The sequence below is a fragment of the Sminthopsis crassicaudata genome, chromosome 4 (assembly GCF_048593235.1).
Source record: "Sminthopsis crassicaudata isolate SCR6 chromosome 4, ASM4859323v1, whole genome shotgun sequence".
Lineage (NCBI taxonomy): Eukaryota > Metazoa > Chordata > Mammalia > Dasyuromorphia > Dasyuridae > Sminthopsis > Sminthopsis crassicaudata.
Window position 1 is genome coordinate 158918265 of NC_133620.1, and position 17857 is coordinate 158936121.

At 35.6% G+C, this 17857-nt stretch overlaps 1 protein-coding gene across 2 annotated transcripts in view; it reads left to right on the forward strand.

The window, feature by feature from the left end:
* The first annotated feature begins 1176 nt into the window (after positions 1-1176).
* PERP (p53 apoptosis effector related to PMP22) overlaps positions 1177-17857 on the forward strand; it is a 29471-nt gene continuing 12790 nt past the window's right edge. The window contains exon 1 of one of the 2 annotated variants that reach the window (XM_074309726.1): positions 1177-1651. In XM_074309726.1, the coding sequence (XP_074165827.1) occupies positions 1432-1651 (220 nt within the window). In that variant the 5' untranslated portion in view covers positions 1177-1431. Of the gene's footprint in view, positions 1652-14815; positions 15245-17857 lie in introns of those variants that run through there. The other variant, XM_074309725.1, reaches the window with a different exon arrangement.

A 17857-nucleotide genomic window follows, 5' to 3' on the forward strand; every position in this document is an offset into this window, starting at 1 on the left:
CTTTGGTGCTTCATAATAATTCCCTTTTAAATAATAGCTTAAGAGAAAAGCAGTTATGAGGGGGAGGAAGGTAGGGAGCAGAATAAAGGTGAAAGAAATGAAACCTTTATGATCTTATTTCTATTGGGAATGGAAAGGGGTAGACTACAATTTACTGAGCCCTAGAAAATTAAAATAGCTTGAAATCCAAGGTAGGTACATGAGTTAAAACCTTGACTTGGGATGGAAGAAAATAGTGGGGTTCAGATGACCTAGTTTTGCCTATGAGCCATAACCCTAATTATAGGCGTTTCTTGTGAATGTTCAGAGATGTACCTTCCTACTCTCAGAGACAAAATCTGGTCTTTTCTACTTTTCATTATGCCAATGAGTAGAAAAGACAAAGAAAATGGCAATATAAATATATTCTTTGAATTTGAAAGTGAGATAGCCTAATAAGAATCATAGATTTAATGGCAGAGTATAAAGCAGGAGAAACTGAGCAAGATAGAGATTAGAGAATATTTAATAATTTATTAAATGGAGAGATTTTCTGGGATCAAATGGATCCATGTTTTATCCCAAGGCTGAATGAGACTATGGTCTCCAAGAATCCAGAAAAGAGATCAGCCTTCTTATTTTATAGATGACGAATGTACAGAACCTAACATGAAACCAGGCTCTACTGACTCCAAATGCATTGTAATTTCCACTCTATCAGATGGAGACCCTGAAATAATTTCATTATTCTGAGATCTCCAAATGGGAAATCTCTTTCTGAATGGAATGAGATTTTATTCTTGAATGATCATCTGTGGAAATACACAGAAACAGCACTCAGAGGGAGTCTTTCTACATTGCTGCTTGTCAATCTCATCAAGAGACATTGACCTAAAAAAAACCTATTCGTTATTTTGCATTGTAAAAATCATAGATTCTTGTGAGAATCAACTCATCCCATTGGAAGTGTTCCTCCCATCTTCCCAAATGTGGAATTTCCCCAGTGCCTACTCTGCCTCTGTTTTTAAGATGCCTCCTGTCTCCAGGTGTGCAGAATACCTAGTATTCCCTGCAGCAAGGGTTAAATTGCTGTTCCCTTCAGGCCCAGGGGTGTAATCTGAACCCAGCCTGGTTTATGAGCATGAGCCCGCCTATTCAGACTTGTTTACCGACCAGTATCCAGCCTATCCCTGCCTCGTGGGCAGTTCTGGACCCTCCAGCATCCAGCTCCTGTTCATCTAAATGATAGGGATCTAGGTGGAGCTGCCACAATGCTGACAACAAAGTCTTTCTCTGCTTCTTTTGCCAAGATTTTCCTTAAACTCTTCCCCTCTCAGTAGATAACTTCAGTAGCTCTCCAGACTCCCAGCTGTCCACATCTCAGCTCTCTCTCTTACCTTAGTTAGTCCGTTTCTCTCCTTTGGTCCCGGGCTCCTTGGAGTGGCAGACAAGATGCTGCGCTGTGGTCTGGACTGTGAGAGATGCCGGTGGATCCTGCCCATGCTTATGGTCTGCGCCATCACCTTTGATATCTTAGCTTTGACTGGCAGAGGCTGGCTGGAATCGGAGAACAAATCCCAGACTTCCTCCCTGTGGTGGAAATGCCCCAACGAAGTTGGCCCCAGCGGTACTGGGTCCTTTGAAGAAGGCTGTGAGACCCTTATGCACTATGGTGAGCATTTATGGATCTAGTGGGGATCGGGTGAGGAGGGACAAATGAGCCAAGGACTAGTCCTTGCTTCAGGTGGGACCAAAAGATGAAACTCCGAAGTGTTTATTTTTCATTGGAAACGAATCCCCTCATTCTGCCCTCCCCTCCTCCATCTTCCCCACAGATTTTATAAAACTTTATCTTTTTTCCTTCTTCTTAAGATGCTGTAGTCTAATACTCATTCCAAAAGAGTTGTCTTTACTTAACTTCTTTTGAAATATTTGATAACTATTTCATTATGATTGATTTCCTTTGTAATCCTATTCATTTAGAAATATTATTCTGAGAAAAAGTTTATAAGTTTACTGAGAGGGCCAGAAGGGTAGATGACAAAAATTTTCAAAAAGAAGTAACTCTTTTCTAGTTACACAGCAGTACATTAGCAGGTGTAAATTTGGAAGTTTAGATTCTAACCAGTACTTCCCTGCCCTAGGCTGGAGGATGCTGTTTCAGGGAGTTGACAGTTATTTTTTTCACTTATTATGCTGTTGCTGCTGCTAACTGTTCAGGAGCCCCAGAAAAGAAATTGGAAATGTGTACTTTATGGAGGGTTTCTGAAATGGTGTTAATGCATTAGTGGTGTGATGATTCATTATTCATCAATCTCAATTGATTACTACATGTGAATAGTTTAACCAGTGTCAGCCCCCAATATCATTCTTCATTTTAGCATAAAATCCATGATGAGAAGAAACATTTCCAAAAACGAGGTTTCCTCCTCACTTCTATCCAGTGTCCTTTTCCCCCTTTTCTTATTAAAAAAAAATACTTTTTCAGGATGATCTCTCATTTTATAATTTTAATAGATTCTTTTGTAATTTGCAAGGTAAAAATCATATCACTTTTTGTTTTAAGGAAGGTCTTTCTGATTGACATGTTCAAAAAAAAAAAAAAGATGTGTATTTAAATCTAGAATAAGCTATTTCTTCAGGTCTAAAATGGACTTTTTCTTTTGTCTTCCATCAGTATTGTGTCTTGCACAAAATGGACACTCAGTAAATGGTATTTATTTAAATTTAATGTGCAAAACAATGCAAATAAATTTTGAGAAAGTAGTCATCAGATTATTTCTATGCTGGCAAAGTGGAACTCAGAGTTGCCAGGTTTTGGATTATGGATACAAAGTTGGGAGCATCTTTTGATGTTATCAATTCAAAAATGATATTTTCATTATAAGTATATAATATATTTCATGTATAAAATATTTATTATGTAATTTATTATAATTACATAACTATAATGATAATGACCCAACTAGTCTTGAAGAAAGATCTCCTATAGTGTGACAGGCATTTTTCGAGGTATTCAGGACACATAGACAAAAAAATGAAACAAGGAGTTTACATTCTATGGGGGTGGAAATCACATGTCCATATAAAAAAGAGCAAATTAACTCTAGGAGATTGAGTGCTATCAGTTAGGAAGAATTAGAAAAATTCTAATACAGATAGATGGGGACACTTGACCTGAGTCTTAAAGAAAAGCAGAAATTTCAAAGGGTTCAGGGTTGGAGGAGGGAGCATTCTGAGTAAGTGAGACAGTCAATATAAAGGTGTCGTCCTGTGGAGCGTCCTGTGGAGGCAATCAATGTGCAATAAGACTAGAAAGGAGGGGTTGAATCTTGTTGTGAAAAGCTTTAAATGCCTAATAAAGGTATTGATATTTGATATTGGAATCAAAGAGAAGCCATTGAAGTTTATTGAATGGGGAGTGACATAGTTAGATCTGAACTTTGAAAGGTTTGGTAACTGAAAAAAAAAAATGATTGGAAGGGAAAGCTATCTGAATCAGGGAGACCTATTAGGAGTTTATAGTAATAGTCCATGAGTGTGGTAACAAGAGTCTAAACTAGACTGGTAACGGTTGTGAGTTGAGAAATGGAGAATGATGCAAGAGGAGTGGAAATGGAATTGACAAGATTTGGCGACTCATCAAATTATATGCCTTGATTATTGTGGGACAAAGGCAATAAATATTGGTCAGTCAATAAATAAACATTTATCTAGTATCTATTGTATTCTGGACAGTGCTAAGAAATCTAAAAATATTATCTCATTTGATTCTCCCAACAACCGCGAGAAGTACATGATGTTTTTGTCTTCATTTTACAATTGAGGAAATAATTGAGTCAAACAGAGTAGGGATTAAGTGATTTGTCCAGAGTCACACAGTTAATAAGTGATTATGACTACCTTGAACTCAGATCTTACTGATTTGATGTCCAGCAAGCTATCCACAACGCCACCTAGCTGTCTCAATTATTAGCTCTATGATGTGAAGGAAGAAGAATGGAAGACTGTACTAAGGTTGAGAACCTGAGTAACAAGAATACCAATACTTCAACAGAAATAGGGAAATATTGCAGTAATGTGGATATTTGGGAAAGATAATGAGTTTTGTTTGAGTTATATTAAGTCTGAGTTGCCTACAGAGATCTGAGTGTGGAATATTACCTGTTATTTGACATATATGCCAGAGCTGAGTTTTGAACCCAGGTCATCTGACTTCAAAACCAGTGCTTTTTCCAGAGCATCACATGACAATGTTAGATTAAGTCACAGAGCTGAGATGCATACTTTAAAGCAATGTTCTAGAATTATCATGAATCTATAAGAATTTATTAAGTATCTATATTATATGCCAGGCAAGGTATATAAAAAAAATACAAAGTTTCCAAAGGAACTTATATTTATAAACATATACATAAATATGTGCCAAATATAACATTAGAGTAGAATTTTTTAAAAATCCATTTGGAATTTCCTGTCAAGTGTAACATTTGCAACGCATTTCAATTTGTCTATGTTCTTCCCAAAATTTGCTATGGTGAATTGGCAATACATTGGAAGCCTTCTTTGCTTTCTCCAGTCATTGCTTTTCCAGAAATATGTCCATCTTTTGGTTATTGGGCAGGGATCTCATATTTCGCGTACCATAATCAAATTAAATTTTTTTTTTGACCTAAAAACTACTGATTTAAAAAATTCATCTGGTTTTCAGTCATTCTCCACTGTCATTGCAGAAGTAGAAGAGAACTGCATAGAACTGAAACCCGTTTTTCATTTTTCTTTAGTTTAAGAGGATGGGTTACCACCCTCTCCACCGTTCTAGTTTAATCATCAGCTGAAAGCCTACTCAGGAGGTGCATCTCCATAATTAGCTATGTTGGTCCTCAGAAATCAGGCTCACTCTGTTTGTAGGGCTACATTTGAGTATCGTGGAGCCTTCCCAGTATGATAGACTTTGCCAGAGCTTGTGGTCCACTAGCATAGCCTTCAAGTAGGACTTTGTGGCAAGTACAAAATACATACAGAATAATTTGTATGGGTCAAAGGACTAGAAACTGAGGGGACCAGGATAGGGGGAAGGGAAGTGAATAAGTATTTAAGTAGTATCTACTATGTGCCAGACACCATACTTAAGCATTTTAAAAAATAAATACAATCTCATTTGATTTTCACAAAATCCATAGGAAGTAAGTTCTTTTATTGTTGGCACTTTACAGATAAGGAAACCAAGATAAACGGATATTAAGTGACTTGCCTAGAGTCACAGAGGTAGGGTCTAAGGTTAATTTTGAACTTACATCTTCCTCACCTCAGGCTTGACATTGTTTCTACTGTGCCACCAAGTTACCTTATCAAAATAAAGAGAAGGTTTCTATGAGAGGCAGCTTTTAAAAAGAGATTTGAAGAAAGAATGTGAGACAGAAGAGAAAAGGAATTGTATTCTAGGCATGGGAGACACTCAGGGCAAAAAGCACAGAGATGGGAAATGAAACATTTCTATGGAACAGCAAAGTAGTTTAGTTTGGTCAAAATGTAGAATAATGTGCAATAAGTCATGAAAGGTAGACTAGATATAGGCTGTGAAGGGCTACCATAGAGGAGCTTGTATTTCATCATAAAGACAAAGTAGAGCCAATTAGAGTTTCTTGAGCAGGAGGTGATATGGTTTGTACTTTAGCTATTTCACTTTATTAGCTCTGCAGAAGATAACTGTAGAGATGCTAGACAATGAAAGACCAATTAGGAGACTTCTATAAAAATTCGGTTGAGTAGTAAGAAAACCTTGAAGTAGGATGGTGACTATGTGAGAGCATGGGACAGGTGAACTATATTATGAATATAGAATCAACAATTCACATTACTGATACAATGTGAAAGGTGAAGGAAAGCAAAGAATCAAGGATGATGTCAAGTTTGTCAACCTATGTGACAGGAGACATAGAGGTCCTCTCAAAAGAAATAAAGAAGTTTGAAAAGCATAGGGTTTGAAGCCAGGAAAAGATAATGAGCTCTATTTTGAATCCATTGAATTTGAGATGCCTGTAGGTTGTCAGTTTCATTTATAAATTTTCTTGAGATAATCTAACTCGGTTAGCATTTATGCTAAAATTTCTGTGGGTTTATTTTTTTCCTTTCCTGTTTGTGTTCTTTATAATCCTTCTGCATAACATATGGGAAATGAGTATGATTCTTAATTGATGGTGCCTAGGGGGCAGCTAGGTGGCGCAGTGGATAGAGCACCAGCTTTGAATTCAGGAGGACCCGAGTTCAAATTTGGTCTCAGACACTTAACACTTCCTAGCTGTGTGACCCTGGGCAAGTCACTTAACCCCAGCCTCAGGGGGGGGGGAATGATGGTACCTTTGGCACTCTGTTTAGGAAAAGTGATATTAAAAATATCAATGGGCAGCTAGGTGGCGCAGTGGATAGAGCACTAGTCCTGAACTCAGGAGGACCTGAGTTTAAATTTGCCTTCAGACACTTAACACTTCCTAGCTATGTGACCCTGGGCTTTTGACCCCAATTGCCTCAGCAATATCTATCTATCTATACACACATTAAGCAAATATAGCACTAAACTTATATATACACATTATTTACAGCAAGTGCTCATAAAGCAAAAATTAACAAAAAGATGTGGACAATAACACAATTACAAAATACTTTAATATTCCCTTTGGAAATGGGAAGTCTAACAGAAAAATGAAAACAGAAAATGTGGAATCAAATGATTGGAGAATTTAGATCTAAAAGACTTATGATATCTTCTTAATGAGAATGTTTTAAAAATACATATTTTTTCAGTACCATGTGGTACTTTTATAAAACTAGACCATATAGACAAATTACAATTAAAAGAAAATAAGCAGTATACTAAACAAATCTTTTACAAACCACAATAGCAAAATGATAATTAACACAACAAATATAAGCAAAAAATTCAGATATAAATGGAAATTCAATAATAAGTGGGTGGAGTAACAAAGTGAAGAAAAAATTACTACTATCTTTGTAAAATAATAATGATTAGACCACACACCAAAATTTCTGGTTGCAGCTAAATCACTCCTCAGAGGCAAAAATCATCTCTCCATGAATATGCATTAACAAAGTGAGGGAGGGAAGAGGGTAAGAAGATGAATCAATAGGATATGAAATTTTTAAAAAGTAAAAACAAAAAGATTATAGAATTACTGAATAAAATTAAATGCTAGTTCTTTGAAATGTGTTAAAAATCAATGAACTAGTTTAATTGGAAAGAAGGATACATTCTTCAAGAGATAAATAGTCAAGGGATATTAAACAGGTAACTCTTAATGTTGGAAATCCAAGCTATCAACAACCACATGAAAAAATTGCTACAGGGACAACTAGGTGGCACAGTAGATAAAACACTGGCCCTGGAGTGAGGAGAACTTCAGTTCAAATTTGCCTTCAGACACTTACTAGCTGTGTAACTTTGAGCAAATCATTTAATCCAATTGCCTTAGAAAGACCAAAAAAGCTCCAAATTACTAATAATAACAAAAGTGCTAGTGAAAACTAATTTGAGGTACTGATATAAGTCCAACAGATTGGAAGAGGTAACCAAAAGGAAAATAAAAGTCAATAAACTGTGTATACTCTTTGATTAATCAATATCACTTCTTAGTCTGTCCTTCAGAGTCAGAGAGAAAGTACCTATTTGTACAAAAATATTTAGAACAGTACTTTTTTTGTTATCAATTAATCAGTAAACATTTATTAAGTTCCACTATGTGCCAGATACAATGCTAAGCACTGATAATACAAAATGGGGCAAAAGACAATCCATGACCCTCAAGGAGCTTATAGTATTATAGCAAAAGAACTAGAAACAAACATCCTTTATATATAAAAAAAAAATTGGGGGCCTTTTTTCAACTTCTATTGCATTTGATATTACTGATTATATCTGATTACAAATTTCATTGAGTGTTCTCTCTTGGTTTTCTTTCTACCTATTTAAACCAATATCATTCACTGTTTCATTCTCCATATCTCATATTTATATCTCCATATCCCCCCTAGCTGTGGATATAATAAACTGGACTATTTTTCCTCTATTGGCTCTCTCAGCAACTTAATTACTTAATGAATTTAATTATCATCTCTATAACTCCTAAATCTATATACTGAGTACTACTCCCTTACCTGAGCTTCATTTATGTATAACCAACTACCTAATTCATATTTCAATTTTTTTTCTATGTTTTTAATTTTTTTTCAATAGTAAGCATTTATTTTTTCTCTTTCCCACCTCCACTTTCCCCAATTAAAAAAAAAAAAAAAACCATTCTGACAAATATGTATAATCAAACATAGAAACATTTATATTTAGCCATGCCCCAAAATGTAAGTCTCATTTTGTATTTTAAGTCTATAACCTCTCTGTCAGGATGTCAGTCAGTCTATCAATAACCATTTATTAAGTGTCTATTTGTTAGGTACTGTGCTAAACAATGGGAGAAAGGCAAAAGCCTATCTCCACCCTCTACAACCTAACACTCTAATGTAACCAATTATGAGCCAAATAAAGGATAAATTGGAAAAAAAACAACTGAGGAAAGGTACTAGAATTAAGAGAAATATGGGAAGGTTTCCTGAAAAAGGTGAGATTTTAGCTGGGGCTTGAAGGAAACTAGGGAAGCCAGGAGATGTAGAAGAGGGAGAACATTCCATATATGAGGAACAGCCAAGGAAAGTGCCCAGAATCATGAGATCTAACTTTTTTTCAAGGACTAGCAAAGAGGCAAATGTTACTGGATCAAAGAATGGTGTGTGTCTGTGTCTGTCTGTATGTGTGTGTGTGTGTGTGTGTGTGTGTGTATGTGTGTGTGTGTGTGTGTGTGTATGTGTGTGTGTGTGTATGAAGGGGAAGGAAGATATATAAGGTAGAGATTAAAAGATTGAAAAAAACTGTCTGAGTGTTGGTTGTAAGGGACTTTGAAAGCCCAAACAGAGGATTTTTGCATTTTATTCTGAAGATGATAGAGAGGCACCAGAGTTTATTGAGTGGAATGGCATAATTGGACTTGTGCTTTTGGAAAAATCACTTTGGGAGCTAAGTGGAAGATAAACTCGACTAAGAAAGACTTGTGAACATTTGATAAACCAGTGTGCTACTGCAATTATACACATATGAAGAAATGAGAACCTGCACCAGAATGGTGAAGGATCCCTGTAGAATACTGATAGATATGACCTGGAGAAAGATATAGCAAAGGAGATTGAGAAAGAGTGGACTGATATAGGTAAGAAGAAAACCAGGAGAGAGTAATGTGTTAAGCATGTTCCATCATTAGTTCCCTGAAATTGTTGTTGGTCATTTTATTTATCAGGTTTTTAAGTTTTTCAAAATTGTTCATCTTTCTAGTGTTTTTATTGTCTAGACTGTTCTTGCTTTGCTCTCTTAATTTTGCATCATTTTCTATCTAGTCTTCCTAATTCTGCCTAAAATTATTCTTTTTGTCATTTCTTATGGCACAATAATATTGCCATACATTCTGATACCATAATTTATTTAGTCATTCTTTAATTGATGTGTAACTCTTTGTTTTCCAGTTTTCATGATTATAACAACAAAACAAAACATCCTGCTATAAATATCTTCATTCATTTGGGTCCTTTCTCATGTTATTTAAGCTTTTTACATTAATAATTTAGTAATGGTTCATTTTTCCAAATTGTTTTCTAGAATAGCTGGACTGTTGTATATTTCAAAATGGATACCCCAATAGTATCTCAAAATCACTTTGTCAAAAACTAAGCTCATTCTCTTTTCCCAAAAAACATACCAATTGGAGTTTTGAACTAGTCTAACCATTCTGGGGTACAATTTGGAAGTATGCCCAAAGGATTGTAAAAATGTGCATATCATTTTACCCAGACCACTAGGTCTCTATCCCAAATAGATCAAAGAAAAGTGAAAAGGATCTATTTGTACAACAATATTTAGAGTAACTCTTTTTGTGATGGCAAAGAATTGGAAACTGAGCCAATGCGCATCAACTGGGGAATGGCTGGATAAGTTGTATATGATTGTGGTGAGAATACTAATGTGCTATTAAAAATATCAAGTAGGATGATTTCAGAAAAGCTGGAAAATCTTTTATGAACTGATGCAAAATGAAATGAACAAAACCAGAGAACATTGTATACAGTATCAGTAATACTATAATGATGATCATAAAAGACTAACCTACTTGGATCAAGACAATGATCTTAAAGAATTCCAAAGGACCAGGATGAAAAATGTTATCCATCTCCAGAGAGAGAATTGATGAACTCTTGAGTACAGATTGAGGTATTCTTTTTCATTTTCTTTATTTTTCTTGGTGTGTATATGTGTGCTCTTTTGTAATATGGCTAATATATAAATGTTTGTATAACTTTACATGTATAATTGGCATATTGCTTGCTTTTCAGTGAATGGGAGAAAGGCAGGAGGAAGAGAGAGAATTTGGAACTCAAATTAAAAAAAATGATTGTTAAACTTTTTTGTTGTATTTGGGAAATATCTAATGAATAAAAAATATTTTTAAAAACCCAGATCACTTCAAATTTTGCCATTTACATGAATAATATCACTATTCATTAAGACCCTCAGTATTTGTAAAGCTCAGTGTTATCTTTCATTACGTATTCTCCCTGACCTTGAATATCTAATCAGTAGCCTATTCTTCTTATTTCTCCTTCTACAATATCTTTTACTTCTGTCCCCTTGGATCTACTCTGATGTTTCAGTTTTTCATTGTAACTTGTCTGTCCTACTACAGCAGTCTAAGTCTCTGCTTTGAGCTTCTCTCCTTTTCAATCCATTCTCCAGATGCCAAATGAATTTTTCCAAAAGTGCAAGTCTGATAATGACACTATTCCGTGAATTCCAGTAACTCTCTATTGCCAGTAGGATTAAATTTAATTTCTTCTGCTTGACTTTTAAAGTCTTTTACAACCTGGCTCCAGCTCCTTTTTTTTTTTTTTAATTTATTTTATTTATTTATAAAACCCTCTGAGGCTGGGGTTAAGTGACTTGCCCAGGGTCACACAGGTAGGAAGTGTTAAGTGTCTGAGACTAGATTTGAACTTGTGTCCTCCTGAATTCAGAGCTGGTGCTCTATCCACTGCGCCACCTAGCTGCCCCCACAGTAGGTGTTTTAATAAAATGCTTCTTGATTGATTGCTACCTATCCCTTTGAGCCCAGTGCACAAGACAAAAGATTTAAAAAACACAGAAGCTCCAATAGCAAATAAACTCAGTTACACTATTCTTCAAGGAAGAGCTATCACCTGTCTCCATTTCTTTCTTTTGTCTGAAAAATAATCAACTACTCTAGTATATGACTAGAATCTAATATTACTATACTATAAGAAATAATGAGCAAGATTTCTGGAAAAACCTGGAAGACTTACAGGAACTGATGCAAAGTGAAGTGAGCAGAACCAGACAATGATCCAAGGTACTTCCAAAGGATTCATGATGAAAAATGTTACTCACTTCCAGAGGAAGAACAGTTGGAGTCTGAATGTAATTTTTTTATATGTTTTCCCCACTTTGGGTCAGTGTTTTCTTTTACAACATGACTGATTAAGTAATATGTTTTGCATAATTGAACATGTATAACTTATATCAAATCATTTAATTGTCTCAGAGAAGTGGGGAGGAGAGGGAAGTAGAGAGAAAATTTGGAACCACAAAAATTTCTCAAATGAATGTTAAAAATTGTCTTTACACAAAACAAAGAATTATTTAAGAAAAATAAAGTAATCAACTTCATATCCACAATAGATAGCCTAGTTTAGGAACTATAGCTGAGACACTTGCATTCTCTCTGTTTTTATGTGTGGCACCTAATAAGTTACAGAGGACCAGATGTAGCAATAAAGGAAAACCATGAAGATTAAGAAGATAGCCAGAGATTGACAAGGTAGCTTTCAAGAAAGGAAGGAAAGGAAAAGTCGATGCTCTTGATAGGGTTCTTTGTATCAACTTCAGTTTTTGAATTCTTAGAGACCAGCTGTTCTACTTCTTTTATCATGACAACAGCATAGGTGGAAGAGGACAGCTTTCCATTAATGGACAGATAACATGGACAAAAGATTTGGCTTGTAGAATCTTTTTGTAGGAATCTGCCAAAACACAAGGATGAGTCCAAAGTGTAGTAACATTCAGATGGAGTAAGTCCTGAAGTTTCGGGTGGACTTCTTTGAAACGTGTAAGAGTCATTTTTCATTAATATTTTAGGAATCAAAATACACATTCTCAGGTTATAGAAAATGGATCAGTATTTTGTATTCCAAAATAGCTAAGCTAAGATGTATGAATAGTGTTCCTACTTAGCTATATACCTTTTTATGTTATTTATCATAGTGGTGAACTGCATTTTCAATCAGAAAGATCCACTACTACGGAATTCAAAATGAGTCAGAATAAGAATTTTAGATAGAAGGAATCCAATATTCTGCATGAGCACCAAATGATGCAGTAATTAACTGCAAGAATTTTTGTAAATTTTTTTAAAGTATTCACTTTTTAAAAATTGATTCTACTTTATTACTGTATCCAATTATGTGTTCTGTTTTGTTTTTCTCCAGACTTGTAATTTCATTAATATAACAAAGGCCTAATGAGGAAACTGTATCTTCCAATACAACTCAATTGTTGCTCTGTAACTTAGAGTGGTTTGGGGAAACAAAAAGATAACATTGTGACTCAGGGTCACAGTTAGTATGTACCAAATCTGCTTTAGGAATTTATTCTGTACTCTGAGATCAGCCCTCCATCCACTATAACAGTGATTCTAGAAATGTGATCTGGGGAGTACTGAGGATCCCTGATACTTTTCAGGTCTGTGAGGTCAAAAGTATTCATAATCTTGAGATATTTTACTTTCTAACACAGTACAAAATGATAAATATAACTCCTGTTAATAAATATAACTTCCCTTAGTTGTCCTCAATAATTTTTAAGAGCATTGAGAATAAAAAATTTAATCACTATATGGTGGTTCAAGTGCCTTTCATATTCTCCTCTAGTACTCATAAATCCCCTTCAATCTGGAGCATAAATTAACAAATTTTTAATCACACTTATTATATTGTTCCAAGAGATAAAGTCGATTTTACAGGACTTCTGAATACATATTTCACGTTCATTTTAATTTCTTACTCCCAAAGCTCAAAGAAACTCACAAAATTCAGATCTTTTGGGCAATCAGGTTTGTCTCTTTAGTTCCTTAACGTTCAGAATCAGCTTCCTGGCCTTTTGGCTTTTTATTTAAGTGTAACTAAAGGAAGGAACCATTGGACAACTGACACTTAGGAATTCCAGACCATTATCTCTGGGGTCAGAAATGTCCATTTCTCATGATTACTATTTGGTGATTTGGGATCTGTCAGAAGATAGTACAAAACTGAAGAGGCAGACAGGGCCCAGAGGTCTTGTCTTGGGTTTTCCTAGGCATTACATCTTATTGACATTGTTGCTGGGAGTGAAACATAAATCCCTTCTTGCTGCTTTCTAAGTATCTTAGGGGAAACTACTACTAAATTTGTCTTGAGAGAGTGGCTCCAAAAGAGCAGTGGGAGGAACCTATTTACAACTCTTAGATACACCTGAAGCTCTTTCTAATTCAGTCACTAATTATCTGACAATCTTTCTTATCATAAAGACCAATATAGAATTGGAACATTATCTCACAGTATGGCACATTTTCCACAAAAAAGAGGTAAATCCTCAAAGATTATACATGCTAGTTCTATTCCAAAATATAATTTTGAAAATAAATTATTTTATTTATTTTAAATGTATTTTATTCATATATTTTGTTTTTCACATCACTTAAAAAATTTCACCCTCTCAAAAAAGCCTCCATATATATAAATTCATAAGTATAATAATTTATATGTTATAGATTACATAAATTTATATAAATCCCCTTTTAAATAATAGCTGCTAGACAAGGCAACTACAGGGTTAGAAAGGGAGAAGAAAGCAAATGATTGAACCTTCTTTAGCATAGGGTTCTGAAGTATAAGGAAAACTCAGAAAACTAGGAGGCATGGTGGCAGCTTCCTACCCAATGGGAATACATGAGCTTGAGACCTTGGTTTGCTTTTGTAAGAAGAGAGTTGGATTTTACATGGCTGATTACCTCATTCTATCTGTGATACCGTAATTCTAATTATGGGTGTTTCTTCTAATGGTTCAGAGAAAGCGTCTTCTCCTATAGCTAAATGTGGTCTTTATTTCTAGTTAAGCCATTGAAATGAAGTATCAAGAAAGATGAAAGTGTAAAATTAACTTTTTAATTTGACAGTAAGATGATCTTCCATGATCTTCCATCCTCCTTAGTAAAGGAGGAAGAATCTGAATCTGATCGATTCTGATTGACCTACTTCCAAGCCTCAAACTGACAAGAATAAGACCCTTATGCTAACCACAGCCTCAGAAATGCAAAGAAACACAAAGTATGATAGGATTGCTCCCTGCTTCTCAGATGAACTATTCAGGAAATACACAATAACAGTATTTTTGTCTTTTTATAAGACTATTAATACCTAAATAGCCATTCTTCCTTTTGTCCTTTTGGAGTCATAGAATATCTTTTTTTCTAAGCAGGAATGTCATAGAGTCTTCCTCATTTGTGTTCCTATATTGCCACCTGTCTGCATGTGTGTGAAGACACAGGCTTAGCTCCTGATTTTACTCCAGAAAGGATTATATCAAGTTCTCCCGTCACTGTGTGTAATTTGAACCTTGCTTGACTTTAGCCTATCCCAGCCTGAGAGCTCACCTCTGGCTTTACAGGTTCCAGCCACTGTTCTTCTTAGTCATTAGGAATCTAGGTGGAGCTTCCTTCTTGCTGACCACAAAGCCTTTCAAGCATACACTTTCCTCCTTAAATACTTCTTCCTTTATCTAACATTGTCAGTAGTGCCCAGAACTTTCAGCTGCCCGCTTCTCTCTTCTGTCTGGAATTCTGTCCTTTCCTCTTCTGGCCTCAGCTCCCTGGAGTAGTGGACACAATGCTGCGCTGTGGCCTGGCCTGTGAACGCTGCCGATGGATCCTACCCCTGCTTCTGCTCAGCGCCATAGTCTTTGATATCATAGCACTCTCTGGAAGAGGCTGGCTGGAATCTGAGAACAATTCCCAGACTTCCTCCCTCTGGTGGAAATGTCCAGACGACACTGGCTCTGGGGGCACTGGCTCCTATGACGAAAATTGCAAAAGCCTTATGGATTTTGGTGAGTGGACAAGTGGCTGGAGAAAGCTCAGCCCATTGTTCAAGTGAATAGCTCTTGATTCAAGATAGAGATTCACCTCCAAGAATTTCCTCTTTCTCCACTTTTCTTCTTCTTAAAATAGTTTTCTCAGGCCAAGTTCTCACAGTATAATTTGAGCAGATCCTTTAATAATTTATAAGGCAAAATCATGTTAACTCTTGTTTTAAGGAATGCATTTTTGAGTTCTACTATATTCTTTGTTTGCATGTGAGCACCTTCAGAGCAGTCTATGTTTTTTTTTTAACTTTTTTTTTGTATTTAATGATCATAGCATAATGTACAAGTACATTACACAAGTACGTGATTAATAAATGCTTGTTCATTTCATGTAGGAAATGGAATGCAAATAAATTGTGTAAAGCAGTTTTCAAACAGTTACTACAATGGGGACTAGAAGCTGGGTGATGGCAGATCTAATGGATCATACTTTTAGAACTTGAAGAAAACTTTGAGATTCACAAAACAGAGCTGGAGGTGTGGTAGAATTTAGAAGTCATCTAAAGGTTTGATAGGAAGAAAACTGAAGGTAAGAGAATGTCAGGGGTTTGTCCAGGGTCATATTGATTTCAAGTTTCAGAGCTAGAAAATCAGAGATTATTTCATTGTGATATCCTGACATCATCTTTCCTGGCATTCAATGTAATTTCTACATGCAACTATTTCTGTTATTTCATTATGAACATGGGTATTCCCTCTTATGTATGCAGATCATAATGAATGCTAAATTGATTGTAGTAACAAAGGAAGTAACACCTGTGCTATTCTAAACCATTCACTTTATCAGTTTAAAATTACATCACATGTGCCAGGAATTTATTTTCACTTTATCAGTGTAGAAGCCTTAGTGCTTGTTGTGTTCATTTGTTTCCTTCATTTCTGACTTTTGTGACCCTATTTGGAGTTTTCTTGGCAAAAATATTAGAGTGGTTTGCCATTTGCTTCTCTAGTTTATTTGACAGATGAGAAAACTGAGGCAAAGGGGCTAAGTGACTTCCCTAGGATCACATAGCTAGTAAATGTCTGAGTCAGATTTGAACTCAGGAAAATAAGTCTTCTGGACTCAAGGTCCACCTAGTTGTCCTAGCCTTCATGTTTAAATACTACTTAGTGGAGGTTGACACAAGACATTTGTAACCATAACCTGACAGTCCAAAGAAAGAAAGAAAGAAAGAAACAAAGAAAGGAAGGAAGGAAGGAAGGAAGGAAGGAAGGAAGGAAGGAAGGAAGGAAGGAAGGAAGGAAGGAAGGAAGGAAGGAAGGAAGGAAGGAAGGAAGGAAGGAAGGAAGGAAGGAAGGAAGGAAGGAAGGAAGGAAGGAAGGAAGGAAGGAAAGAAGAGAGGAAGGAAGGAAGGAAGGAAGGAAGGAAGGAAGGAAGGAAGGAAAAAGGAAAGAAGAGAGAGAAAGAAAGAGAAGAAGAAAGAAAGGAAGGAAGGAAAAAGGAAAGAGAGAAAGAAAGGAAGGAAGGAGGGAAGGAATAAAGAAAGAAAGAGAGGAAGAAAGAAAGGAAGGAAGGAAGGAGGGAGGGAGGGAGGTAGAGAAGCAAAGAGGGAAACAAGAAAGAAAGAAGGAAGGAACCCTTGAGAAGACTCTCTTGTTCATTCTTGCTTGACTTGACTTGATGTGCTTTTGCAAAGATCCTTCTAATAAAAGAAGCATCATACTTCATTTGTTGAACTCTTAATTTTTTTTAACTGGGTGTGGTTGAACTGACCACAAAATAATACTTTTAATACCTTGAACCTCAAGACAGCCTAAGTAATTTAAATTATATATACAAGCATATGTATACATATTTTCTCAGTTGGCAAAAGTTTATAGCCTTTCCCTTTTTAATTTGAAAGGGACAATTGAAAATGTTTAGAATATACTTAGATTTAGCTTTTTTCCTTCCAATTCAATCTTGAAAAAGTGTACAAAGTCCTTTCCTTATGAAAAACAAGATTAAATTTGCAAGATTAGAGGTAACTTCTACAGTCTTTTTTTTTAATCTAGTTATTCTTGTTACTTATACAAAGGGTGCTAAGTGCAAGTAACTTATGAAACACAATTTCTACCCATTACTAGGAACCAAGTCATAATCAAGGGAAGCAAAGGACTGTGCTCCATGAGTAAGGTGTAATAACAGGGAGGAGAAGGTAGATCATCTGAATCATCAGAACAAATCTCTAGTCATTTTAGTCACTGCATCTGTAATGTTGTTTGTGCTATGATGTAGTCCTCTAACTATGGAGTCTTTTGTACTTGGCATTTCCCAGGTCCCCATAATCATTCAACATCCCATCTAAATCCAGTTATCTGAAAATATAGCCATGGTAGACAAAACATATTATCAAAGCACATAAACATGTTGTGTCCTCTTTTTATAAATGAAATTTAAGTTAATGGCAACTTTTCCTGGGTTAGAGATGAAGCACTTAACTCAAGTGTTCTTTTAAGTCATTTGCTTCAAAGGCAAAATACTATCAGAATGAGCCTTAAATAAAAGTCAGAAAATAGTCTTTAAAAAGCTGTTATTCTGATTCCCCCCACCTAAGTTTAGGTCTAGGGATATGAGAGATGGAATTTTATGATGGA